Source organism: Moesziomyces antarcticus (genome assembly GCF_000747765.1).
Source record: "Moesziomyces antarcticus DNA, scaffold: scaffold_v10001, strain JCM 10317, whole genome shotgun sequence".
NCBI lineage: Eukaryota > Fungi > Basidiomycota > Ustilaginomycetes > Ustilaginales > Ustilaginaceae > Moesziomyces > Moesziomyces antarcticus.
The window spans coordinates 1,384,775-1,410,918 of record NW_014639009.1 but is presented as its reverse complement, the minus strand read 5'-3'; the positions used below and the strand labels follow the sequence as shown (position 1 = coordinate 1,410,918).

The 26,144-nt window shown below is 60.7% G+C and overlaps 10 protein-coding genes across 10 annotated transcripts; 7 read left to right on the top strand and 3 right to left on the bottom strand.

Annotated features, from left to right (window-relative positions):
• Window positions 1-62: 62 nt before the first annotated feature.
• On the top strand, window positions 63-545 carry PAN0_001d0504 (uncharacterized protein; the record flags this gene model as incomplete). The annotated part of the gene is made up of 1 exon (XM_014804119.1): window positions 63-545. One exon carries the CDS (start codon window positions 63-65, stop codon window positions 543-545), a length of 483 nt encoding a protein of 160 aa, XP_014659605.1.
• A 297-nt stretch (window positions 546-842) lies between these two features.
• On the top strand, window positions 843-1,433 carry PAN0_001d0503 (uncharacterized protein; the record flags this gene model as incomplete). Its single annotated transcript, XM_014804118.1, has 1 exon — window positions 843-1,433. The coding sequence occupies one exon, from the start codon at window positions 843-845 to the stop codon at window positions 1,431-1,433; it is 591 nt and encodes a 196-aa protein (XP_014659604.1).
• A 36-nt stretch (window positions 1,434-1,469) lies between these two features.
• PAN0_001d0502 (DNA unwinding-related protein) lies at window positions 1,470-4,406 on the top strand (the record flags this gene model as incomplete). The annotated part of the gene is made up of 1 exon (XM_014804117.1): window positions 1,470-4,406. One exon carries the CDS (start codon window positions 1,470-1,472, stop codon window positions 4,404-4,406), a length of 2,937 nt encoding a protein of 978 aa, XP_014659603.1.
• Window positions 4,407-5,368: 962 nt separating this feature from the next.
• Window positions 5,369-7,987, top strand: PAN0_001d0501 (neutral/alkaline nonlysosomal ceramidase; the record flags this gene model as incomplete). Its single annotated transcript, XM_014804116.1, has 1 exon — window positions 5,369-7,987. The coding sequence occupies one exon, from the start codon at window positions 5,369-5,371 to the stop codon at window positions 7,985-7,987; it is 2,619 nt and encodes an 872-aa protein (XP_014659602.1).
• Window positions 7,988-8,174: 187 nt separating this feature from the next.
• Window positions 8,175-9,455, bottom strand: PAN0_001c0500 (succinyl-CoA synthetase beta chain SSC-beta; the record flags this gene model as incomplete). The annotated part of the gene is made up of 1 exon (XM_014804115.1): window positions 8,175-9,455. One exon carries the CDS (start codon window positions 9,453-9,455, stop codon window positions 8,175-8,177), a length of 1,281 nt encoding a protein of 426 aa, XP_014659601.1.
• Window positions 9,456-10,150: 695 nt separating this feature from the next.
• PAN0_001d0499 (uncharacterized protein) lies at window positions 10,151-11,182 on the top strand (the record flags this gene model as incomplete). The annotated part of the gene is made up of 1 exon (XM_014804114.1): window positions 10,151-11,182. One exon carries the CDS (start codon window positions 10,151-10,153, stop codon window positions 11,180-11,182), a length of 1,032 nt encoding a protein of 343 aa, XP_014659600.1.
• A 744-nt stretch (window positions 11,183-11,926) lies between these two features.
• On the top strand, window positions 11,927-17,311 carry PAN0_001d0498 (phospholipase D; Spo14p; the record flags this gene model as incomplete). Its single annotated transcript, XM_014804113.1, has 1 exon — window positions 11,927-17,311. One exon carries the CDS (start codon window positions 11,927-11,929, stop codon window positions 17,309-17,311), a length of 5,385 nt encoding a protein of 1,794 aa, XP_014659599.1.
• Window positions 17,312-17,459: 148 nt separating this feature from the next.
• PAN0_001c0497 (ubiquitin-conjugating enzyme family protein) lies at window positions 17,460-17,981 on the bottom strand (the record flags this gene model as incomplete). Its single annotated transcript, XM_014804112.1, has 1 exon — window positions 17,460-17,981. The coding sequence occupies one exon, from the start codon at window positions 17,979-17,981 to the stop codon at window positions 17,460-17,462; it is 522 nt and encodes a 173-aa protein (XP_014659598.1).
• A 2,170-nt stretch (window positions 17,982-20,151) lies between these two features.
• Window positions 20,152-21,174, top strand: PAN0_001d0496 (opsin-1 protein; the record flags this gene model as incomplete). The annotated part of the gene is made up of 2 exons (XM_014804111.1): window positions 20,152-20,491; window positions 20,633-21,174. 2 exons carry the CDS (start codon window positions 20,152-20,154, stop codon window positions 21,172-21,174), a joined length of 882 nt encoding a protein of 293 aa, XP_014659597.1.
• Window positions 21,175-21,811: 637 nt separating this feature from the next.
• PAN0_001c0495 (endoplasmic reticulum Ca-transporting P-type ATPase) lies at window positions 21,812-25,543 on the bottom strand (the record flags this gene model as incomplete). The annotated part of the gene is made up of 1 exon (XM_014804110.1): window positions 21,812-25,543. The coding sequence occupies one exon, from the start codon at window positions 25,541-25,543 to the stop codon at window positions 21,812-21,814; it is 3,732 nt and encodes a 1,243-aa protein (XP_014659596.1).
• Between the last annotated feature and the right edge of the window lie 601 nt (window positions 25,544-26,144).

The following is a 26,144-nucleotide window of genomic DNA, read 5'->3' as shown; positions in this document are numbered from 1 at the left end:
CCGCCAAATCAAGGAAGCGCCGACTTCGATCATACCACCGACTGGATGCAACGCTAGTCACGATGGCGCAGCTCCCGCCATACCTGGTGCGCGTAGTGGCGACGATCCTCACGCAGGCGCTCACGCGGAAGCTCGCCCAGTCTCCACTGTTTTTCCGCATCGTCGATCGCATGATTCACGAGATCGACCACGTGCCACACAGGATGCAAGGCCGACAGGTTCCCACGTACCAACCGCCAATTGGCATGCGCGAGAGCGAATGGGACCAGGATCACGGCGAGCCGCACAACGAGCCGTCGCCGTTCCCAACTGTGGGCGCCAAGGATGGCAAGCAAGCTGGAGCGGAGGGAGCAAGCGGGACAAAGATGAGCTTCGAGGAGGCACAGAGGCAGCGCGCCAGGACGTCCTACCAGCAATCGCAAAGGATCGCGCAGAGAGACCGGGCAAGGGCGCAGGCAGAGCAAAAGACGGCGCAGAACGATAAAGTGACGCGCGAGCTCCGAGAGTTGCAGGACAAGCTGCGAGAGCTCCGTGGAAAGCCCTAGTGCTCTGCGCAAGACAAGCTCGGACCGGACAGCGCAGATGCCACGCGGCCATGTGCCCCCGCGGCTATCTTTGTACCAATAGGCCCCCTCCGCAAGGAGGAGCCAGCTCATATGTACTTGTAGACTTAATCAAAGCATACTTCTGTCGCAATCGCAATGTCGGCATCGGAGTCAGAAGACGTGGATGGCTACGACCGTTCGGGTGTAACACGAGGCAGGAAAGTCCTGGACAATATAGTTCGCTCTCCGAGGCTGTGGCGTTGGTAACAGGAACCCTAAGCAATGCACTTGCTGCAAATGCACGTTGCCAAGCGCCGATCTAACGGCGGCATTGCCGATCCATGTCTAGCTCTGTGTGCGATCCGGAGCTGCGCGGGCTGGGAAAGCTCTCTTTGCTGCAAGCGTAGGGAGTGGGCGGGGCTGCGACACGCGCGGCCGAGACGCGTGGCTGCTGGCTTTGGCATCAGGGCCACTTTACGCGACACGCGTCCGACGCGTCCAAATCCATTTACACGTCGAGCAGCTTTGCGCTCGCAAGCCGAAAAAAGGGCGGCAGACAACGCACACGCACACAAAGGCAGTCAGGTCAACATCTGCGTCGCGCGCAAAGAAACACACGGCCAGCGCACGCGCGCCAGCGCACGCGCGCCAGTGAACGAGCGCTCTTTCGCCCAGGTTGGAATGCAAAGTCGAGAAGAGGCTGAGAGCACGGCGACCGCATCAACACAGATCTCGCTCAGCCAGGGCGGCACCAACACTTGTCTCTGCACCTCATCCTTCTGCGCCCATCTTGATCTTGCTCCATCTACTCGCCTCCCCACCTTCTTCTCACACCCACGCACCATCGACTGGATAGAAAAGGCAGCGACGAGTGGAGCGCACATCTGACACACGGCTTTCATCCTCACTTCCTCAACCGCAAGCATGTCGTCGTCGTCTGCAATGCCGTCGTCTCCCTTGGGCAGGGTCGGCGGTGCGACACGAAGCACAGACCAGAACCGTCTCGACCCGCTCGCTTTCGGCAGGACCAACACCACAGGAGCCGGCAGCAACGCCCAGCGTGCATTCACGCCAGGCACATCGGAAGCAGGCTCGCTCAACCTCGAGCGCCAGCTGCGCGGACAATACGAAGATGACGCCAGCACCGTCAACGGAGAGCTTTCGCGACCCATGGACGAGGACTCCACACCTCGTCGACCTCGTCCCCGTGCGGCGGTCGACACACAAGACATTCCGCCCGTCGTCGACGAGGTGGGTGAGCGAGTGCGCGAGGGTTTTGCGCAATTCCTCGAGAGCTTCGTCGACCAGCCGCTCTCCGGATCGCCCGACCCCAACGGTGAAAAGGTGCAGGACCCGCTCTACATCGACCAGATTTATGCGCTGCGCGACTACAACCGCACCACGCTCTTTGTCGACTTTAGCCACATCCTGCGCCACGACGAGGTGCTCGCCCGCGCCGTCAGCGACCAGTACTACCGCTTCGTCCCCTACCTCCGTCGCGCCCTCCTCGACCTCGTCAACACCTACGTGCCCAACTACCTCTACCTCAACGCCCACGTCGCCGCAACCGCCGCCACCGGCCTCATCCCGCGCGACTTCTCCGTCTCCTTCTACAACCTCGGCCTCGTCTCGGGCATCCGCGACCTGCGCACCGACCGCGTCGGCAAGCTCGTCTCGATCAGCGGCACCGTGACGCGCACGAGCGAGGTCAGGCCCGAGCTGCTCTACGGCGCCTTCACGTGCAACACGTGCCAGACCACCGTGCGCGACGTCGAGCAGCAGTTCAAGTACACCGAGCCCGTCATGTGCAGGAACCCTGTATGCCAGAACCGGCGCGAGTGGCAGCTCAACGTCGACCAGAGCCGATTCTGCGACTGGCAGAAGGTGCGAATCCAGGAAAACGCAAACGAGATCCCCACGGGCAGCATGCCCCGCAGCCTCGACGTCATCCTCCGCTCCGAGGTCGTCGAGCGCGCAAAGGCCGGTGACAAGTGCATCTTTACTGGAACGTTCATCGTCGTGCCCGATGTGTCGCAGCTCGGCGTTCCGGGCGTCAATGCGCAGATCCAGAGGGAGGCCCAGGGCGGCCGACCCGCTGAGGGCGTCAACGCGCAGGGTGTCTCGGGCCTCAAGAGCCTCGGTGTGCGCGACTTGACCTACAAGACCGCCTTCCTCGCATGCATGGTGCAGAGCGCCGACGCGCGCGGAGGCAACGACATCCGCGCCGACTTTACCGAGGACAACGAGGATCCCGAAACTCTCATGGACTCGCTCACCGAGGCCGAGCGAGACGAGCTCGAGGCCATGGTCATGTCCGAAGACATCTACAGCCGTCTTGTGCAGTCGATCGCGCCGACCGTGTACGGTCACGACATTGTCAAGAAGGGCATCCTGCTGCAGCTCATGGGCGGCGTGCACAAGCAGACGCGCGAAGGCATGCGCCTGCGTGGCGACATCAACATCTGCATCGTCGGCGACCCCTCGACGAGCAAGTCGCAGTTCCTCAAGTACGTCTGTGGCTTTATGCCGCGCGCCGTCTACACGTCGGGCAAGGCTTCGTCCGCCGCCGGTCTCACCGCCGCCGTGGTCAAGGACGAGGAGACGGGAGAGTTCACGATCGAGGCAGGTGCGCTCATGCTCGCCGACAACGGCATCTGCGCCATCGACGAATTCGACAAGATGGACGTGGCGGATCAGGTGGCCATCCACGAGACCATGGAGCAGCAGACCATCAGTATCGCCAAGGCGGGTATCCAGGCGACGCTGAACGCGCGCACGTCCATCCTGGCCGCCGCCAACCCGGTGGGCGGAAGGTACAACCGCAAGCAGACGCTGCGAGCCAATGTGGCCATGTCGGCGCCCATCATGTCGCGTTTCGACCTGTTCTTTGTGGTGCTCGACGAGTGCAACGAGGCGGTGGACATGAACATTGCACAGCACATTGTCAATGTTCACCGATTCCGCGATGCGGCCATCGACCCGGAGTTCAGCACCGAGGCGATCCAGCGCTACATTCGCTACGCACGCACTTTCCAGCCCAAGCTGACGCCCGAGGCGAGCGATGTGCTGGTGGACAAGTATCGTCAGCTGCGTCAGGACGATTCGGGACCCGGCAAGAACTCCTATCGCATCACCGTGCGTCAGCTGGAGAGCATGATCCGTCTATGCGAGGCCATCGCGCGTGCCAACTGCCGCCACGAAATCACACCGGCCTTCGTGCGCGAGGCGTACTCACTGCTGCGCCAGTCCATCATCCACGTCGAAAAGGACGACATCGACTTTGACGACGAGGAGGAGCAACAGCAGCAGCAGCAAAACTCGCCACTCAAGAGGGCGGCAACCACACAGCCATCGTCGTCGCTCGGAGCGATGGACGAGGACTCGATGGACCCCAACGGCGAGTCGATGCGCCAGGCCTCTTCGGCGGCTGCGACGGGCGGCGCGACAGGCGAGATGGCCGCGTCCTCGGGAGCGTCGACACGCAAGATCCGTATCACGTTCGACCGGTACATGGAGATCACCAGCCTGGTGGTGCTGCGGATCAACGAGGTGGAGCGTCAGACGATGCGCGGCGTGCTCAAGTCCGAGCTGGTCGACTGGTACCTGCTGCAGCGCGAAAACGAGATGGAAACGGTCGAGCAGTTCGAGGAGGAGACCGAGCTGATCAAAAAGGTGCTCACCCGACTCGTCAAGGACTCGTACCTGCTCGAGATCCGCGATTCGATCGACGACGAGGGCAATCCCATCACCGGCACCGACGTCACCGTCAGCGGCGTGCAGGGCTCGGCCGCCGATCCCGTACTCATGGTGCATCCGCAGGTGGACATTGACAGCATCGGCGCCACCACCTCGACTGCTTGATCTGCTCTCTCTCTCTCTCTCTCTCTCTCTCTCTCTCTCTCTCTCTCTCTCTCTCTCTCTCTCTCTTTTTACTTAGTTCTTGTCTCGGCTTGTATTTTTAAGGGGCTCGCTTCCGGTTTCGATGACTGTTCACGTTGATCCTGCCACATTACCACTGACAGGTGATTCCACGAGTCGGCTGTGAACGTGAGCGGCTGCGGGGTAGACGCTTCTGAGGGGGTTGCAGCATGCAGGGTCTGGTCAAGATAGGGGGTTGCTCCCCGCTCCACGCCTTCATTGATGTGTCGCATCCGAGCCATTCTCTGTGCCGATATGCACGTGCCTCCGCGAGCTGGACATCAGCTCAAGCATTGCGGAGCGGCATGCACCCCTGAGAGCCACGCCAAAGGAGATATGAATGCGGGGCATTCATACACGGCCAATCAGGATGTGAGCTTGATGGCCGGGGTCGAGGTCGAAGCAAATCAGCCGAAATTCAGGGTCCTGCTGCAGCCCCTCTCCGCGTATTCGAGATGCGACTGCTTTTTGGCCTCTATTCGGCGCAGTTGGGCTGAGCCACCGCGTATCGCTGCGGCGCGGCTGGAAATGCACGATTCGGACCGCCGTCCCTTTGCCTGATAGCGTCGCCACTCGCCCCCTCTCCGGCTTGAGCTTCCATCTAGAACGGCTAGATTCGATCCCAGGCCAGCTTCAAGCGGAGACATTCCAAGCGCAAGCCGAACTATAACTGCCATCTTCGCTCACGCCATCTACACCAGACCGCCCAAGTCTTCCACTATATCTAGGCCGCTCTTTCGCAAGATCATTCGCCACCGAATCTCTGGCTTCCCATCCACCTGTCACCTCATCTCTCCCCTCACCCACTCAAGGACCAATACCAGATCGAGCCAACAGCCCGGGAACGCATCTTCGAACCTTCGCGCATACTTTAGCTGAGCCGTCAGTTTTGGCCTGGTTCCAGCATGGCCGCCGCCGGCTACCAGCTCGTCCCAAGCCGGGACAGCGAGGAGACCTGCGTGTCCGAGGGCGATGCAAAGGCCGCTTTCAAGGAGCAGCAACTGCCCGTCCCTGTGTCCATCGAGGGCACCGGTGTCAACTCTGCAACCCGCAGGAACCGCCGTTTCTTGCTGCTCAAGGCGGTCGTCTCCGTCCTTCTCCTGGGCTCTGCTGCTGTGGCCGCATGCTGTGCCTACCGCAGCCCTTCCTTCCAGGCAGTCTGGACGGACAGACCCATCACTCCGCACGTTGCATCCTCAGCTGCTACTGACCAGAGCGTCAACTTCGGCGTCGGTATCGGCGATGTGACCGGCCCTGTGGTCGAAGTCAACATGATGGGATACGCTTCCCTTCCGCAGACCAACACCGGACTCCACATCCGCCTTCGCTCCCGCGCCTTCATTGTCGGCTCGGCTCAGGCCGAATCGCCGAGCTTCCACGCACGACTCGCGTCGCGATTCAAGAGCTTCATTCCGACCGCCGATGGCGCAGCCGATCGATGGATCTTCATTAACTCGGACATCTGCATGGGCGACAGCGCGCTGCGCAAAGCCGTAGTCGACCGCCTCCGCCAAGAGCATCCAGGCTTGTACGGAGAGCGCAACGTAGCCTTTGTTGGCACCCACTCGCACGCCGGACCTGGCGGGTTCATGCAGGCACTGCTGCCCACGCTCACCTCCAAGGGCGTCATCCTGCAGAACTTCGACGCCATCGTCGAAGGAACCGTCCGTGCCGCTCTTCGTGCGCACGACGATTATCAGGCACGAAGCGACCGCATCGCCCAAGGAGCAGGTGCCCGCCTCAGCTATGGCAAGACGAGGCTTGAGGATGCGCACATCCAGCGCAGCCGCTATGCGTACGAGCAGAATCCGCAGCACGAGCGAGACCTGTACAACGACGAAGACCAGGATCACGACTTTAGCCTGCTCAAGTTTGAGGATCTTTCCCCGAATGACGAGCAGCCTGCTTCGGCAGCTGGCTTTCTATCTTGGTACGCCGTGCACGGCACATCGCTGTACGAGAACAACACGCTCACCTCGGGCGACAACAAGGGGCTCGCGGCGCTGCTGTACGAGAGTGCTCAGCAGCCCGACCAGCTGCCGGGGCAGAACAGCTTTGTCGCCGGCTTCTCACAGGCTCTGGTGGGCGATACGTCGCCCAACACCAAGGGTGCGTGGTGTGACGATGGCTCGAAGTGCGAACACAAACACTCGACCTGCAGCAACAGCAAGGGCCAGGATCGCGTGCAGACCTGTCATGGTCGCGGGCCCGCCTGGGGTCACGACGAGTATATCGAGGTCAGCCCGACGGGCAGCTACGATTTTGCGTCCAACGAGATGATTGCGCGCAAGCAGGTCGATGCGGCCCGCAGCATCATGGAGCGCGATCCCGAGGCCACAGGACATGTGGAAGACGAGTATGAGCGCACGACGATGCTCACTGGGCCCGTCAAGAGCGTCAAGATGAACGTCGATATGAGCCAGTATACGGTCTACAGGCCGGATGGTACGCGCGTCAAGACGTGTCCTGCGGCGCTTGGGTACGGCTTTGCGGGCGGCACGACCGATGGACCCGGTGCATTTGACTTTGTGCAGGGCAGCAACAAGACCGACCATCACAACCCGTTCTGGGACGTGGTCAAGGGATTCATCAAGAACCCAGGCCCGGAGCAGATCGAGTGTCAGGCTCCCAAGGCGGTTCTGCTCGACATTGGCGAGATCCACAAGCCGTACGACTGGGGACCGTCGGTGGTGGAAGTGCAGATGCTGCGTGTTGGGCAGCTGTTCATCCTCATCGTTCCGGGAGAGTTTACGACCATGGCCGGCAGGAGGTTGAAGCGCGCCGTGTCGGACGCGATCGTGCGCGCGGGGTTGCTGCCGGAGGGGATGGAGCCGATCGTGCAGGTGAGCGGTCCTGCCTCGACGTACGGGCACTACGTCACGACGGAGGAGGAGTACAGCGTGCAGCGGTACGAAGGGGCGAGTACGCTGTTTGGGCCGCATACGCTCGAGGCATATATGGATGTGTTTTCGCGTCGTCTGGTGCCTGCGCTGCGCGAAGGGGCGCGCGACCTGCCCGTGGGCCCTCAGCGCGCGTTTGACATCCAGAAGGCGTGGAAGTTCAAGACGGGCGTGGTGTACGACAACCCGCCGATCGGACACGCGTTTGGAGACGTGCTCGAACAGCCACTGCTGTCGTATCCGATCCCGAACCGTGCCAACGCTACGCTGTTCAACGACTCGCCGGTGGACGTGCGGGCTGCACCGTCGAACATCAGCGTGACGTTTGTTGCGAGCAATCCGCGCAACAACCTGCGTCTCGAAGGGACGTACTTTGAGGTGCAGCGCTACAGTGACCGTGGTGAGTGGGTCACTGAGCGTACGGATGGACACCACTCGACCACGATGCGTTGGACACGCACTAACGAGCTGCACGGATCGTCTAAGATCCAGATCAGCTGGGCGGTGGAGGCGTGGACCCAACAGGGGCTGTATAGGATCGTGTACTATGGCGATCGAAAGGCTCCCTTCACCGGCAAGATCTCGCCCTTCCAAGCTACGTCGGCCGAGTTCTACCTCGTCTAGAACCATTGTAGCAACGGATCATGTTTGTTTCGGTCGTACATGCTCAACGATACCCTGCTCAACTCTTGTCGTTTGCTGGAATTCATCATTGCATCCGCGCCTGCACTCAGGGGAAAGACCACGCCGAACGTGAATGTCACGGAAAGATCGATGGCAGATTCGAAGGCAGAAGGGCGAGTGGGAAAATCTAGAGGGTGCCCTTCTTGGCGCTCTCGACGGCCTTGGCGGCGGCCTCGTCGAGGCCGTCAAAGGCAAAGATCTTGAGGTTGGAGTTCTTGATGAGTTCTTTTGCCTCCTTCTCGTGGGTGCCCTGCAGACGCACGACGAGCGGGATGGACATGTCGAGTTCCTGGGTGGCCTGGATGATGCCCTCTGCGATCTTCTTGCACGATACAATGCCGCCAAAGATGTTGACAAAGATGCCCTGCACCTGGTTCGAGTTGAGCAGCAGTTCGAACGCCTTCTTCACCGAAGCCGCCGAGGCAGTGCCTCCGACGTCGAGGAAGTTGGCCGGGTTGCCGCCGTTGAGCTTGAGCACATCCATCGTAGCCATGGCAAGACCGGCACCGTTGACGAGGCAGCCAATGTTGCCGTCGAGCTTGATGAAGTTGAGGCCGTACTTGGCCGCCTCGACCTCGTCCGGGTCCTCCTGGGTGGTGTCGCGCAGCTTAAACACATCGGCCTGACGGAAGTCGGCGTTCTCGTCAAAGCCGAGCTTGGCGTCCATGCAGAGCACCTCGCCGTCCTTGGACTCGGCGAGCGGGTTGATCTCGACCTGCGTGGCGTCCTTCTCGTCAAAGAGCTGGTAGAGCTTCTGGAACGTCTCGGCGGCCTGCTCCTCCTGCTTGACGCCGGTGAAGCCGAGCTTCTTGGCGATGGCCAGCGCGTCCTCCTTGCTGAGGCCCTTCTCAAAGTCGATGGGCGTGGTGATGATGGCGTCCGGGTTCTCGGCGGCGACGTCCTCGATCGACATGCCGCCCTGGTTGGAGGCGATCATGACGGGCAGCTGCGTGGAGCGGTCGTTGAGCACGGCCACGTAGTACTCGTGGTGTGGCGGGCGCGCCTCGGCGATCATGACGGCGTTGCACAGACGGCCAGCAGCACCGGTCTGCTTGGTGATGAGCTTGTTGCCGAGCATCTTGGCGGCGAGGTCGCGAGCCTCCTCGGGCGTCTTGATGAGGTGGACACCACCCTGGAGACCCGAGTCAAAGTGACCCTTGCCACGGCCACCGGCGAGGACCTGCGCCTTGATGACGACCTCCTTGCCGCCGAACGACTGGGCAGCCTTGAAGGCCTCGTCGGGCGTCTTGGCGGCGATGTACTTGGGCGTGGCGATGCCGTACTTGTTGAGGATGTCCATGGAGAGGTGCTCGTGGATCGAGAGGTAGCGCTTCTGGGCGGCGGCCTGGCCACCGCGGACCATGGTCCTGGCCATCGAGGCGCGTGTGCGGAGGGCGTTGAACATCATCGTGAGGGGAATGCGGAGAGGGACGTGGGGAGGGGGAGGTGGGAGGGAAGGAAAGCAAGCGCGATGCTATCTGCGTTTGTGTCGAGAAGCTCAACTCGACGCTCTGCCCGATGGCAGACACGAGACACACGGCCGGCCGGCCATTTTGACCAGAGCGAGGCACGGACGGGCACCGACTCTTTTTGCCCAGTGCAAAGGCAGCAGCGGCGGGAGACACGGCGGCCGACACGGACGCCAGTTTTGACGCCCAGTTCAACTCGGACGGAATGAGCCGAGCTCTCCGTCACGGCTTCACCGCGCTTCCGTCCCAGCCTCCGATTCGCTCCTTTCTGCCAACACTCTCCAACGTGTTCCGATCACGACCTCAAACTGGCGAATTTCCGCCTTTCCCTGCTCGAATCGAATCTGACCTCCTCCCCGATTTGCAACGCGTGTTTCTTGTTCACGGAAGTCGGGTTTGGGCCGCTTCCCAAAAATTCAGCTGGACGGACCCTCGAGGATTTTCTTCTTCAGCGGGGCGAGCTTCAGATGGCAGAAGATTGCCTCCATCACTCCCTCGACCTTCTTTCGTGCTCTCGGCGAACACTCTTCTACCTATTCTACCCAGTGTCGACAACAAGGCACGCAGATCACACGCGCACGACACATCAGCAACCCCTTCCATTCAAAGCACGGGCAAGGAAAGACACGCAAAGATGGCCGCCGCCAAGTTTGCACAGGGCGGGTCCAAGATGACCATGAGGGCGACCAAGGCCGGCTCGTCATCTGCAGGTCCGGCTCGCCGCTCAGGCCCACGCGGATCCGCATCGAACCGAGGCAGCAAGAAGCCGGCTGCTGCAGCTCAAGATGCGAGCGATTCGGACGAGGCGGTGCAAGACGACCAGATCTCGCTCGAAGGCGACGAGGACGAGGTGGACGACGACGAACCCGACACCGAGGACGAGATTGAGGCAGCTAAAGGAGCTGGCGCCAAGAGCAAGAAGACTGCCAAGCGCAAGCGCAGGGCCACCTCGCCCACTTCGTTCGGTAATGCGCTCGAGGGTCTGCTCGGCATCGCGCCCTCGACATCAGCAGCCACGCTCGACACGCTCGAAGAATCGGACGAGGACGAGAATGCAGCGGAGAAGGCAAGCCGTAAGAAGGCGAAGCAGACTTCCACCAAGGCCGAGGCTCAGGTTCCTGCGATTCTGTCGCTGGCGCCGCATCTGCGTCGATCGGCCCAGTCGACATCGCTCAGTGCACGTGCGGCACGCATCGCGCTCGAGCAGAAGCGTCGCCGCGAAGAGCGCTGCCACGTCAAGGACGTCATCGGTGGCTGGGGCGCGCCAGGCGTGCTGCCACCCATGGAGGACGAGGACGGCAACATCATCGAGACCGCGCCCGCCACAGGTGACGAGGCTGAACGGCTGCAAGAGTTCGTCACGCAGGGCGGCAGCACGGTCTACGAGCGCAAGCTGCGAAAGGTGGCTCAGCGCGGTGTGGTCAAGCTGTTCAACGCCATTCGCGCAGCACAGACCACCACCGAGGACGATCTAGAGGAGGTCGAGGCAAAGCAGAGTGCAGCCAAGGGCGCCGCCAAGGCTTCTTCGGTAGCATCGTCAGCGCCCGGCAAGAAGGCGGGTCTGGCAAGCAAGGATGCGCGTCTGGCCGACCTGAGCAAGTCCAACTTCCTCGACCTCATCAAGAAGGGCTCCAAGCCCAAGTCCAGCAGCGTGGCCGCCAAGTGAGGCGCGCTTTTTGTTACTTGTTGGCCTCTCTTGTTTCGTGTTGTATTCTCGCCGCAACTGTATACCATTTCGCAATTCATTCGATTCTGCTGTCTGTCTTTGTGTTGCGGACTGAGCCGCCTTCATTGCCCTCGTCGGTCGGCTATCTGAGAGATCGTGACGCCGGCGGGACAAGCTGGAGCCGAGTTGGCTTCATGATGGCCGGGGTGACCGGGAGAATATCAATGCCAGTAGGCAGCGGCCGCCTGTGGGGTGCTGCGCCGGCCCTAGAAAAAGTGGAAAAATAAAGCGACGGACTTTTTGGACAACGCTTTCGTCATTCCGCACGCATGACAGCAGCGCGTCAGCGCGGATAGAGAGAGAGCGCGAAGAGAGAGAAGTTCCGCTCCACAGTCGAAGCGGGGCCAAAAGTTGGTCGCCCAGCAGCAGCACGTTCAGGTACAGCAGCCCACCGCCTAAAGCTGCAAGCGAGCCAACCCCCACTCACCCGCCCCTCGAGACACCAGCAGCACATGCCGCACAGGCATACACCTCGCATTCGCGCCGACAGCTACAGCTATGTAAGACATCCCTCCTCTTTCTCGTCCTCCATTCAACGTCGTTTCTATCGCAGCCCTCTTCCGCTCGTCAACCCCTTCGCCAGGCTCCTCCTCATCACACCACCTTGCACACCGACGCTCGCATCGTGCAAGACACCCTCGATTGCTGTGCAGAGGAGCCCAACAACCCTCATCGAGCCTAGCCATGTCGTCCGGCACTTCCTTTGCCGACTTGGCCCATCAGGCATGGGACACTGCTGCCCAACTCACTGGCTTCTCGGCTATCGGCGAGCAGCCTGAAGACCAGGACAGCGAGCAGCAGTCAGACGCAGACAAACAGCAGAAACCCAACGCCCGAACTCCGAACGGAAAAGAAGATCACAACGATGCCTCAGGCACAGCGAGTCCGGCCCAAGATCCATACCGCGCCGCGCCTGGAAACCATCCCAACGACCCTGCCGCCCGCATCAACCATCCAGACGCAGTCAACAAACCCGCCCAGGCTGCAAGCGGTGCAGACCGCGCCGAGCCAAAGATTGACAACCCCAGCACAGAACAACATGGCCAGCACAAGCGTCAGACATTCAAACACGCATCAGAGGCCCCTCCTCACGATGACATGGGCCAAGGCATCATCGAGCGCGCGCTCGGCGACGAGGGCATGATCGCACAGCGACAGGGCACCGTCTACGATAAGCAACTCGAAAACGAGATGGACGGCTCCTACAAGGACACTGAAAAGCAGACAAAGCCAGAGACGGCCGCTGCAGAGCTCGGCCAGCCCATTCATTCCGAGCGCAACCAGCACCCCGACAAGCACGGTCCGAGTGCAGACGCGCATCAACCGCACGCCGCCAACCGCGGTCCCTCTTGGGCATCCCGTCCCGACGACGCACAACGCGCCAAAATCGCAAAGATGAAGGAGTCCCAGAAGGAAGGCACGTGGAAACGACGCTTCTCCAGCTTCAACCCCAACTCGGACGCCTCCGCTCCTTCCACCCCAAAGCCAAAGAACAGCGACGATCACAAGGACTCCGACAAGCAAGACGATTCCGACAAGGAACGAGGCACGGGTCTCTTCAGCGGCATGTTCGACACTCATTCTCCCGCACGCCCAGCACTCAACATCTTTGGCCCCAGCGGTGCGCAGCGCAGCTCCACTTTGCGCAGCAACGCCAACAAGGATGGCGACGTCGACGCCGCGGCTCGCAACAATTCCGACGCAAAGGGCAAGCAGCACGACATGACCGAAGCCAACAAAGCCTCCCGCTCCTCCAGTCGATGGGCTGAGAACTCGAATCGAATGCGCAATGCATTTGAGCCCCCAACACCCTCCGCCGAAACAGCCACCGACGACAACGGCCCACAAAGAAACGACGACGACGTGCCCACTCCAGAGCTTTCGCCCGACGCTCAGAAGCTGCGCGCCATCACCAAGATCATGCTCGGTCCCAACAAGGACAAGGACGAGCCCGCCTCGCCCGACGCTTCCGGCAGCGGCGGTCCCCAACAGGCACAGACGCGATGGGCTCAGCTCAAGAAGAAGGTGCGCGAGTCCCAAAAGGCCAAACGCGAGCAGACAAAGACGGGTGCCGTCAACCTCGACCTGGCCAAGGAGCTTCAGACCGGTATCTTGCCAGTCTTCCTGCTCAAGATGGCCGTGGAACGCGACGAGGCAAAGCGTCGACGAATCCCCGTCCTGCTCAACCATCTCCGTCTCCGCGTGACCGACAGCGTCAACCCCATGCACAATACGCACGCTGTCTTCCGCATCGAGCTCGAGTACGGCGATGGCCTCGTAAAGTGGGTCATCTACCGCGAACTTCGCGACTTTATCAACTTGCATGCCCACTATCGAGCCGCAGCCCTGCGTGGCTACCTCGGCAGATCCATCGGCAACTCCACAGAGGGCGACGTCGGCCTGCCCAGCTTCCCCAAGATGAGTCTGCCCTACTTCAACCAACTCCAGCGACAGGGCAAGACTTCGCGCGCCGACTTCGCCCGAGCCCAGAGAGATGCGCTGGAGAACTACATCATCGAGCTCATCCGCCGCACCATGTTCCGTCCCGAGGCCAATCGCCTCTGCAAGTTCTTCGAGATCTCGGCGCTCTCCGTCTCGCTCGCCAGCCGTGGCGGCCACCAGGGAAAGCAAGGCTACCTTCGCATCCTCTCTCGCTCGTCGCGCAAGAAAGACCAGAAGAGTGTCCTGACTCCAGCTCGCTGGGCAAAGGCATACGAGCCCAAGTGGTTCATCGTCCGCGAGAGCTTCATCGCCATCGTCAATGAGCCCGACAGCCTGCAGCTCTACGATGTCTTCCTCATGGACAACGAGTTCAAGGTCGAACGGCCCAAGCGATTATATAAGCAGACCATGCACATCGCCCATGGCCTCACGCACAGCGACGACAAGAAGGGTCCCGAGGTCGAGAGCTCCGAGCAGCCCGATTCCGCCAACGCCTCTGGATCCAAGGAGGCTTCGTACGACCAGACCGCGCTGCTCACCGGCGGCCACTTCAAAGACGTCGACCCCAAGAAGCGCGACGAGGCCCACGATGCCGAAAGGCATGCCAGCAGTCACACCTTCTATATCCGCAACGCAGAGAGAAAGCTCAAGCTCGTCGCCAAGAACGAGCGCATGATGGAGCAGTTCATCGTCTCCCTGCAGAAGATGGCGGCGCGAAACATCTTTGGCGGCACGAATCGCTTCGAGAGCTTCGCGCCCATCCGTCTCAACGTCTCAGCCCAGTGGCTGGCAGATGGACGCGACTACTACTGGAATCTCAGCAAGGCGCTCATGATGGCCAAGGATCGTGTCTTCATCCACGACTGGTGGCTCAGCCCGGAGCTCTACCTGCGCAGGCCCGGCCATCCCAAGTGGAGGCTGGACAACGTGCTCAAGAAGAAGGCCGAGGAGGGCGTCAAGATCTTTGTCATCATCTACAACGAGGTGTCGAACAACTTTACGCCCACCGACTCGAACTACACCAAGCAGCGGCTCATCGGTCTCCACCGCAACATCTTTGTCCAGCGTTCGCCGAGCCATTTCAAGACCGGCACATTCTACTGGGCGCATCACGAGAAGCTTTGCGTGATCGACGAGACGATTGCATTCATGGGCGGTCTCGATCTCTGCTTTGGTCGCTACGATACGCCTGCGCACGTGCTTGTCGACGACGCCCTCTACCACAAGCGCGACAACGAGTCGGAAACCGAACTGGGCCTGTCGAGCGCGCCTGGCTATCTCGGTCCCACCAAGGATGGTCGCGAGGCGCACATCTGGCCTGGTCAGGATTACGCCAACGAGCGCGTCATGGAGTGGCATACGCTCAGCAAGCCTGCCGAAGACCTGTTTGCGCGTGACAAGTTCCCACGCATGCCTTGGCACGACGTCGGTCTGCAGCTGGTCGGGCAGCCCGCGCGCGATCTGTGCCGTCACTTCATCCAGCGCTGGAACTTCTTGCTGCGCATCAAGAACCACACGCGCCAGATGCCCTTCCTGGTGCCGCCTCCCGACTTTACGCCCGAGGAGCTGCAGAAGTACGGCCTGACGGGTACGTGCGAAGTGCAGATCTGCCGCTCCGCAGGCCCGTGGAGCCTGGGCACGGCCAACAAGATCGAACACTCGATCCAGAATGCCTATCTCAAGTCGATCCAGATGAGCGACCACTTCGTCTACATCGAGAACCAGTTCTTCGTCACCTCCACCATCATGGAGGGCAACAAGATCGAGAACAAGATCGGTGAGGCGCTCGTCAGCCGTATCATCCGCGCGCACCGCGAAGGAACGCCGTGGCGCGCCGTCATCGTCATTCCGCTCATCCCAGGCTTCCCGATGCCCATCGACCATCCGGATGCGTCGTCGGTGCGACTGATCGTCGAGCTGCAGAACCGGTCGATTTCGAGGGGCGAGCATTCGATCTTCGGCAAGCTGCGCCGCGAGGGCATCGATCCCGAGCGCTACATCAGCTTCTTCTCGCTGCGCACGTGGGGCAAGCTGCGCGGCGGCCAGCTGACCACGGAGCAGGTGTACCTGCACGACAAGATCATGATCGTCGACGACCGACTGGCGATCATCGGCTCGGCCAACATCAACGAGCGCAGCCAGCGCGGCGATCGCGACTCGGAGCTGGCGTGCGTCATCCGCGACCACGACATGGTGGACAGCTTCATGGGCGGCAAGCCGTACAAGGTGGGTCGATTCGCGCACACGCTGCGCATGCGGCTCATGCGCGAGCATCTCGGTGTCGACGTGGATGAGCTCGAGGCCAACGAGCGCCGCACTGGTGAGGCGCGCGAGTCTGCCCACGGCCACGGCTCGACGAACGGGCGCGAGGGCTCGGCAGCGGCTGCATCGGTGTACTCGGATGACGTCGAGACGGTCAACTCGGACGGCGAGTGGGACCCAGACCACGAGCAGAGCCACAACGGACTCAAGCGTCAGGCGAGCAAGGAGGCCTCGACGTCCGATGTGGTCGACGTGCCGACCACGAAAGAAAGCTTGAAGCATGCAACGTCCAAGCTGGCGGACCGCGGCAACGGGACGGTCTCGGAACTGCGCCACCAGATCAAGGACACGCTGAGCAACGGCACGAGCAAGGCCAAAACCGAGATGGAGGCTACGGCGGATCCGGTTGCCGAGTCGGCCAACCACAACGAGAGGTACCAGGCTGCGCGCTCCGAGCGTGTCAGTGCGGCGATGCGTGGCGAAGAGCCGCAGAGCCTCGCGGAAGGCAGGTACGACAGCTCGCTCGAGCCGACGCTGGAAGAGAAGCTTCTGGCGGAGGACGTTCCTGCGGTCAACGGTCGCACGGCCAATGCGGACGGCGAATCGAAGCGCACCAGACCGTCCTCGGACTACCACCGTCTGCTGGGCTCGTTGAGTTCGTCGAGTCTGGGACCGGAACGGGAGACGGACATGCTGCAGCGAGCGAGCCAGCGCGGGCTTGGAGACGATCTGGACGTGGGTGGACCCGAGGATTTGCGGCGCAAGATTTCGGGCCGCATGTCGACGAGTCTGTGGAATCTGCCTGCGGCATCGCTCGAGATTGATCCGTTCAAGTTCCAGGATCCCGTGGACGACAGCTTCTACATTGACTACTGGCTGACGTGTGCGGTGCACAACACGCAGATCTTCCGCAAGGTGTTCAAGTGCGTACCGGACGATACGGTGACGACTTGGGCCGAGTACAAGGCGTTTGGTGCGTGGGCGGATAGGTTGGCGCGCTCGGGTAAGTTTGGAGCCAAGGAGAGCCGAGACGTGCGCGATGCGCAGGCGCACAGTGTACCGGGTGCCAGCGTCGGCGGTCCTGTCGGCCAAACCTCAACCAAGCAAGAGGGGGAGGAGAGCAAGACGGACCAGGACCAGATCCCCAGTGCACTGCGAGATGCACAGGCAAGTCAAAATGCCCCCGGCAAGGAAAAGGCCGTCGAGGGATTCTCGACGCGAGAACTCGACCAGATGGAAGCCCTGCTGGACGAGTGCAGGGGCTCGTTAGTCCTCCATCCTACCCGCTTCTTGGAGGCCGAAGACCACTCGAACAACTTCCTCTTTGCCATGGACCGCATCAACCCGCTGCTCATCTACGATTAGACTTTTTTCTTGCGCCGTTCTCGCTTTGTACATGAATGCAATCGTTCGATCGCATCGTCAACTTTGGGGGTTGGAGATGATTGTGGGGCAATGCTTGGGGTTGTTGATGCAATAAAAGTACAGTGAGTGTGATGGTGGGGTGGTATGCTTAGTCGTCTTGCGCAGTTGCATAGATGGCGGTGTACATCTTGCACATGCTGGCGTATGCTCTTTCGTCCTGCGTCCTATACAGGGTTGCAGCATCGACGTTGAGAGGGCTATCTGGTTCAGGTGCGTCGAGCAAGGCCAGAATCGCAGTACACGCCGAGCTGAGCGACCAAGCGGGAGTCCATTGGGACTGGAGTACGTCGAGGCAGATTTCGCCATCCTTCCATGCGATGTTCGGGTGGAAGATGCGCGTGCGGAACTTGATCACCGGCGGCTTGGTCGGATAGGTGGGCGGTACTTGGATCGAGAGCTCAAACACGCCGCCCGCATAGTTGCCCGAAGACGGCCCGCGCAGTGTGGCGATCCACTCGGTGAGATCCTCGCCTTCCACGTCCCACGGCCGCAGCTCGAGCAGGTCAGGATTGGCGCGTAACGATCGCGTCGTGTTGGGCAGGAGACCAAGCTCCTTTTGTGTGGTCTGGTATTCCTTTAGCAGCCGCTTGGCCGCCGTGTTGGATGCCATGGCGATCGAGTATGGAGAGGCGTGGTCCAGCCGAATGTGAAGCAGACCGTGACAGATCAACGACCAGAGTGGATGGTGCGAGAGGGGCCGAGGCAGTTAGGTGTTGCGAAAGTGTGTCACAGCAGATGATGTTGGTGGTAAGACGGTAGCACGACGAGCCCCTTTCGACTTTCACAGAACGTTGCGTCCGGCTCGACTCCACATGGATCCTCAGCGCACTGCGGTGTGCAAGCCCGTCTTTTTGAGACTTGCGGCATTTTTCCTTCTCGCTCGCTTGGAGCGGTGCCCAACCAACCGGTTACGTGGGGTCCCGCAATCCCGAGTTGACCGGAACCAGAATTTTTTGAAAATTAGAATGGATTTTTCTTCAATCTGACATCTCTTGCTTTTTTCGACGACCCTTGTGGTTGGTCTGGCGGATCCTTTCGAAAGAGCATCGGATCGAGGATTCTGGAATTTTGGGAGCGTGCACCCTGAGCGAGCGAGCGGCAGGAACCCTTCGAGCTCGGCTGGTCCATGGATGGGCGTGGAGCCTGGACGGCCCTGCATAACCGTGCTCCAGACGCATCGATCGATGCGCGTCAAATCCATCCGACCCTCTCGCAACGGCCGCTCAAAGGGCCGCTGAAGTTGCCAAGCTCGATGTGCGCCTAAATGACGGCGTCCTGCCTCAGCTTTGGAATGAGCAGCGCCGTGCTACCGTACCGAGCCGAGCCATCGAGACCAGACACGACTGTCTACCTGAGACAGTCCTCCAGCAAGCAGCCGTGTTTGAAGCATGCCATCGGAATGTTACCGGTCACTGGCAATTGAGCTCCCTTTCCAAGTTGACCTCCTCTCACTCTCGCTGATAAGGAAGCGATCGAGTCGGTCCATGTAGAGTGACTGGACGTGCATCGACAAGGTAAAGCAGGCACAGGTCGGCGCGTGGAGGCGGTCTGTTCCCCACAGGCTCGGCAGGAGCAAGCTCGATTCGAGAAGTACGGGATGCAAAAAATGAAGTCACCCTGCATCTCCCTTCTCTTTCTGCTTTTTTTTGGCTTCGGGCGTCCTTCCGTCACCGAGGTGGACAGTGAAGCGTCGATACCAACTGCTAGCGTCGAGTGCTTGGAGCGAGAACGTGCTACTAGGAACGGCGGCGCGTGCGCAAGATGTTGCCCCGCGCCCACGAGCTGTCATGGTCTACACCACGCCTATAAGCGAACATCAGAGTATGGTCGACGGATGACTGACGAGCCATGGCGGCAAGCTAAGGGTGAGATATTTGCGGTGCACGGGCGGGCGCATGCGCGTCGGATGCATTGCAGCTGTCACAAAACTGAGCGCGATGCATGGATGCAGCTGCGGCCCAGCGCCTGAATCCACCGATGTGCCCGCCTCTTCCGTCAAAGGCGCACGGAGCATGGCCGAGCCCAGACAGGGCGAACGATGGGAGCGTGCGGGACGTCCTTGCTGACCTCAGGCGAAGTCCCAGCTCAGCTCATTTTTGGCATCGGAGCTGCCCCGTTCGCGGCCCGCCCAGACCACCTCCACTCATCGAGCGTTGCCTTGCTCCGCCGCCAGACAGCAGGTGCCCGAGCCATCTTCGATCTGAACAGAGAGGTCAACTGACTCTCGGCTCGACTCGCATCCCCCTTGGGCCCTTCGGCCTCGCCGACAATGCCTGCCCATAGTCGCAGACCGCCCTCCGTTTCGCTTGAGGGCTGCGCATGAACTCTGCACGATCTTCGGTCCACATCATTCCACCAAATCCAGGCTGCCAACCGTCTCACTGGCTGCTGCAGCATTGCCTAACGTTGGCTGAGCGCTTGAGCCGTCCGTGCACTGATCCGAACCGCAGCCGCTGCACCTGGGCCTCGTCTGCAGCCGTTGGGCGTAGCCGTTGTGCCCTCGCTGTTCATAGCCGTCACATTCTCTCGTTGCCTCACCCGAGCTCATTCGGAGAGCCCCCACCGATTCCCACGCTCCCAGTCGCCCGCAGCAATCAGAGTCAGCCGCCCATCCATATTAGCCACGCATCTCCCTGCCTGACCGTCGCCACCTCTTCCCCATCCTCCATCATCCTTGCTTGATATCGCGGCCGTCGCCAACGTCGCTGCCCGTCCCCCTCCCAACTTCGCGGAGTACATCAAGCACTTCCCCAAGCATCGACACCACCTTGGCCATCACCATGAACTCGTTCTACTACGACAGCGTCCTTGACGCCTTCAAGAAGCCCGATGTCACCATCCCCCCTATTCCCCCTCACCTCGAGCACCCCATCGTGTCCACCCAGTGGGGTCACACTTACCTCTGGGCCGTCTTCTTCATCATGGCTGGCTTCTCCGTGCTCTTCTTCATCTCGTCCCAGCGCGCTTCCTACCGCTACCGTCTGATGCACACCACCACCTTCTTCATCACTGCTATCGCCGCTCTCTCCTACTTTGCCATGGCCACCGGCGTCGGCAAGACCCTCACCACCATTGGCGAACACCGTCACGGCGCGCCCCGCGAGTTCTTCTACGCTCGATGTAAGTCTGCGCGTCCTCGCGTGCTTCGGCGGCTTCTTTTCCCCATTGCCAAAGAAACACCGTGTCCCTAGCTGTTCGACCGGATTGCTGACTCTTTCCGCTTTCTGTTTGGCTTGTCTGCGAAATCCTTTCCTTCGACAGACCTCGACTGGGCCCTCACCACGCCGCTGCTTCTCTTCGACCTCACCCTCCTCGCTGGCCTGCCCGTTGCCGAGATCATCGTCCTCGTTCTCGCTGACGAGGTCATGATCGTCACCGGTGTCATCGCTGGCGTTCACCCCACCAAGACCGGCAAATGGGGCTTCTTCACCTTCTCGTGCGTTGCCTTCGCCTGGGTCCTTTTCCAGCTCGTCACCTCGGGCCGCTCCACCGCCTTCCTCCGCAGCCCCAAGGTCGGCGGCCTCTACAACCAGATCTCGCTCGCCCTCGTCGTGGTCTGGACCCTCTACCCCGTCGCTTTCGCTCTTTGCGAGGGCACCGGCAAGCTTAGCCCCGACAAGGAGATCCTCTTCTTTGCCATCCTTGACGTTATTGCCAAGCCTCTCTGGGGCGCCTGGCTCCTCATTGCCACTCCCGACGAGGGCCACGTCCTCGTTCCCGAAAGCCTCTGCGCCCCCGCCGGCACGCCTGCTTCGGGCGGCTACGGTGCCATCTCCCAGGAGCCCCGCGCCGAGGACGCTTAAGCAACACTCTTGGCTGCGAAGAGGACTTGACTCCGCAGTGACGCCCAGAAGCCGCTAGCCCTTCCCGTTCCGGCAAGGGCACGGCTCTGGGGTCCAGTACCTCCCTCCCATCATCCTCTCGTGTCGATGTACTTCGTTTCACCTGTATCTCCCGCTTTTCCACTCCCGGATGCCCTGCAGCGGTCAGGCAATCATTGTCCACGGGATCTCTCGAGCCGCTTCTTTGCAGGCTGGTTCGGGCTTTCCGCGTTGACCGCCTGCCACTCCATCATCTCTCGATCGCCTTATCATTGCTGTAGCTTTGCGTTTCGATTCGATGTCTCAATGCCATCGCCTTTGATGATCTTGCTCCTGGCTGTGGCCGTGGGTTGCGCCGAGCTGCTGAGCATCCGTGCATGGGCGACAAGAATCCAGGGACAGTCACCAAAAATTGAAAGACTTCAAAAAAGGTTGAGGGAAAAAAGGCCTTGAAAATGGCCGAAAAAATGATTCTCACAGTTGTGCGACGCTGGACGAGGCTGGGGAAGCTCATTTCCGCAATCGGTGCAATCACACCACGGACTTGAGTTTAGACTGATCGAATGATATTGAGGTCGAGAGGGCTATATACAGCTTGTGGAATGGATGGGGAAGAACACTAGAGGTCTTTCTTTTGTTCGGCCGATTGGGCCTCGATGGCCTTTGCGATTTGTTCCTGCTTGCGTCGTTCGACTCTCCTTTCCTGGCCCTTTGTGACGAGCGACTTGGGTTTGACGTCGGCAAACAGGCTCCAGAACGACTCGAGGATGTAGCTTCCCACAAAGTCGATGGCCATGGCAGCGACGAGTTGGACCTGGTACGCAGGTTGCATCTTGACGAGCTGGAGCCACTCGTTGAGTTCGGGCATGAACTCGGTGGCGCCCGCAATCGCAATACCACCCACGGAAACAAGTCCGTAGTAAAGGTACTTGTTTTCGCGGATGCTCTCGCGCCAAGGTCGACCGATGTAGTTGACCGCAAACGTCGAAATCGTCTGACTGAGTCCAAGCAGATACACGCCCGTGTTGAGGAGCGAAGGCGAGAACTTGGCCTCGAGATCAACCACATCCTCCGGCTGCTCGAACACGACACTGAGACGCTGGATGTAGTACATGGTCGCAATGTGCAGCGCGGTCTGCGTAAGGATCGATCCAAAAACGTAGGCGTTCAGGATGTTGGCCACAGGACGTTCCTTGGAAAGCTTGTCGATCGGCTGCCCTCGCGAGATGCACAGGAAACAAACCGAGGCCAACATGCCCGAGATCGTCACCTGGTAGTCTCCAAACTTGATACCATCCAGATACAGCACCGAGAGCGAGTAGGCCTGGATGAGACAGTTGAGCGCCAGGATCTTGTACATCTGGATCGTCGCCACCAACGTGCACCTTCCCTGCCTGATGATCGCCAGCACCGAAGCCACCTGCGACAGCTTCGACGTAAACGGCGCCGCAACCGACGCATCTCCAAGCCTGATCTGCGGCGGACCGTCATCGAGCTCGGCATCCGCCATCGACGCCGTGATGGTCGACAGGTCAAACTTGGCCGCGCGGTCCGTAGTACGCGCACTGTTCATGTTGGCCAGAGCATCCTCGCGAGCCTTTTCGAGATCCGGGAACTTCTCCTTGAGCATGGGCGGGACGGGAGGAGGCGGCTGACCGAACCTCGCCGTTAGCGACAGCTGCGACTCGTACACCTTCTTCATGCGCTCCATCCTCTGATGCTCGGCGATCTTGGCGAGGTCCTCGGGCGTACCGTCCAGCAGCGCCACACCGATGTTGGCCGCCTTGAGCGCACCGACATCGTTCGTGCCGTCACCAGCCATAAGCGTGATGTAGCCAAGCGACTTGAGCGAGTTGAGGATGAACTCCTTCTGCGAGGGCGAGACACGTGCATACACCCACGTGTTCTGCACCAGTGCGTCCCAAGCCGTCGCGTTGTCCTGGTACTGCTTCATGGCGACGCCCGTGATGCAGATGTCGTACGTGTCGAACAGCTTGGTGTCGATCGGGTCCGATGCCTTGACCGGGATCACGACCGACTCGTCGACCGATCGCCAAACGAGGTCCTGCTCCGAAGTCGCGCCCTCGCGCACGTCGAGGATGAGCGTCTGACGGTCCACAATCTCGACCTGCGTAGCCACATGCACGGCCGTCAGCGGGTTGTCACCCGTAATCATGATGCAGCGGTGCGACGAGTCGTTGAGCTGCTTGAGCGACTCGACGGCATCGGGCTTGAGCGGGCAGTGGAAGACCAGGAAGCCGGCGAACTTGAGTCCGGCCTCGACCTGGTCACGCTGCATGTTGTTGATGGCATTGGTGTCGTTGGCCGAGACGTTGTCGACAAATCGGTATCCGAGCGCAAGCACACGCGATCCACGTCGCGTAAAGCCCTTGTATGTGTCGTCGTAGTGCGCAGGAAGCTGGGCGAACATGGTCTTGAGCGTCTCGGGCGCACCCTTGACGGCGATCATCACGCGGCGGTTGCCCGACTGGTCAATCACGTGGTTGATAGTCGACATGCGCTTGAGAGCCGACGAGAACTGGAACCTGCGGCGGACCTGAACGCCAAATCGGTGCGGGCCAGCCTTGGGGTCCGTAGGCGTGAGCAGGTCGCCCTTGTTGAGCTTCCAGTCCATGGCCTCGAGCGTGGTCTTCTCCATGGGGTCACCGACGAGGCCGTCCTCGAGCAGGACCAGGGCGTGAGCCGAGGCAAGCGTCAGCGTCGTCTCGGCCGAAGCCTCCTTGAGCGGGATGAGCGGCGAGTCACCGCCGGGAGAGCAGTTGACTACGCCTTGCACCTCGAGGTCTTCACCAGTGATGGTACCGGTCTTGTCGAAGCAGCAAACGTCGACGCGGCCGGCGTAGGGGATGCGGAAGGGTTCGGTGCAGAAGATAGCGTGCTTGGCGAGAGCCATGAGCGAAGCGTTGACAGCCATGGACAGCTCCATGGGCAGCTCGGGCGGCACGACCGAGGTGATGATGAGCACGCAATCGAGTAGAAGCTTGCCCTTGGGGCGTTCCATCTCGTTTCCGCGCACCCACACGTACCAACTGGCGGCGATGGCAAAGATGAGCAGGAAACCGATGAAGACGAAGCTCTCGAGGTTGTTGGCCGTGACGCGCGATTCGTTCTGGAAGACCATGAGGCGGATGAGCTGACCCTGAGACGTGCCGAATCCAGTGCGGAGGACGATGCCGAGCGCACCGTTGTCCGGAGCACGCAGCTTGGCGTAGCTGCTGTCAGCCTCGGGTGCAGTGGTTTGGAGCACCTTGGTACCACCGAAGACGACATTGTTGCGATCGGCGCCATTGACGTCAAGGATGTCCTTGCCGTCGCGCAGCTCGATGTTCTCCTTGAGCAGCGGCGTGCTCTCACCGGAAAGCATGGCCTCGTTGACGATAGTCGAGCCTGCTACAAGCAAGAGGTCGCAAGGAGTGGCAGAGTCCTCCTTGGATCGGTCGATGGAGACAAGGTCGCCAGGAAGGAGGTCAGAGGTCTGCATCTCGGCCCACCTGCCGGCGCGGTAGACCCAGATGTTGTACGGCTTGATCGACATGGTCCGGAACTCGCTGAGGGTGCGCAGACGCTGGAAGACGACGGTGCACTCGAAGACGATGAGCATGAAGAGCGTGAAGAGCGAGTAGTACCAGTACTCGTCGAGCATCCACAGACCGACGCAGAAGACCTGGAAGACGAAGAAGGGTGCGACGGCGTGCTCGAGGAAGAGGTCGACGAACTTGGGCTTGGGAATGTCGAGCTCGTTCTTGCCAAAGGTGCCGAGAGCCAGCTCGACGTCCTTCTCGGTCTTGAAGCCGCGGTTGGACTGAAACTTGGAGAGGGGCGGCTTGGAGTCAGCGGGGTAAGGGAGGCGACGGAAGGTGGGAACATCGATGAGCGGCGAGACAAAGATGTCGGTCGGGGCCGCGGACGGGTCTGGGGTCGCGAGGATGTATTTATCGGCTTGGTAAGTGAAGGAGATCTCGATGGGCAGGTTGGAGCGCTCTACGCGGTCAAGAGAGACGATGGCACCCTCGCCCTTGTGGGGCAAAGGGTGGATGCGGACGAGCTGGGCATCTTCGAGACCCTTGGCGGAGACGCAGGTGGTGAGCGCCCTGGCGGCGATGCTCCACTTGGTGATGAGGAAGCTGAGTGCGTGGCCGGAGATGAGAAGGACGGTGAAGACGAAGGTCCACTCCTCGGACCTGACCCACTCGTCGTACTTGACAAAGTAGGCATACGCCCAGATGGGGTAGAGTGAGAGGAAGGGGATCACGTAGAGGTGGAGGTGGGTTGGAATGCGCTTGTGCAGCGAGATGCTGGCGATCTCTGGGGACTGGATCGCAAGCTTCATGCTGGGCGAAGCTGTGCTACGACTGCGGCGACCGGTGCTTTCCGGCAGCAGCAGTAGCGGTGACGGCAGCAGCAGCGAGGCCTGTGTCAATGTGCGTTGCGTGCAAGCGTCCGAGCTTGGCACGAAGAGATCGACGCCTGAGGGAGCGTGGAAGTCTGTTGGCGATGACCGTGCTGTGCAGTGATGGCCGAGAGGGAGGAAGGACAAGGGGTCTGTGCCGCAAGCCAACCTGATTTCGGCGTGGGGTGGCTGACGCGCACTTCCAGCGAGAAGATCTTCCTGTGCGGGCTCCACCACCACACACCGCTCGCAGCCTTTCTAGCTAGGCTTGATTGGCCCCCGGCCAGCCTGCCTCTCTTCCTCCTGGCTGTTCTCGGATTCGTTTCGCTCGCTCCACGTCGACGTTCTCTTACGCGGCCAGCTCGAAAAGGTCGGCTTCCCACTTGACTTGAGAACGCCGAAATTCAAAAATGTTAGACTGTCACGACAAATCATCACGTGGATTGTCGCACGAGTAGCTCAACACGACAGAGCAGCAACTGAGGGAGCGGACAGAGACGCGCGCGCGTCTCGGCTGGCGTTGTTGCGCCGAGAGCAACAC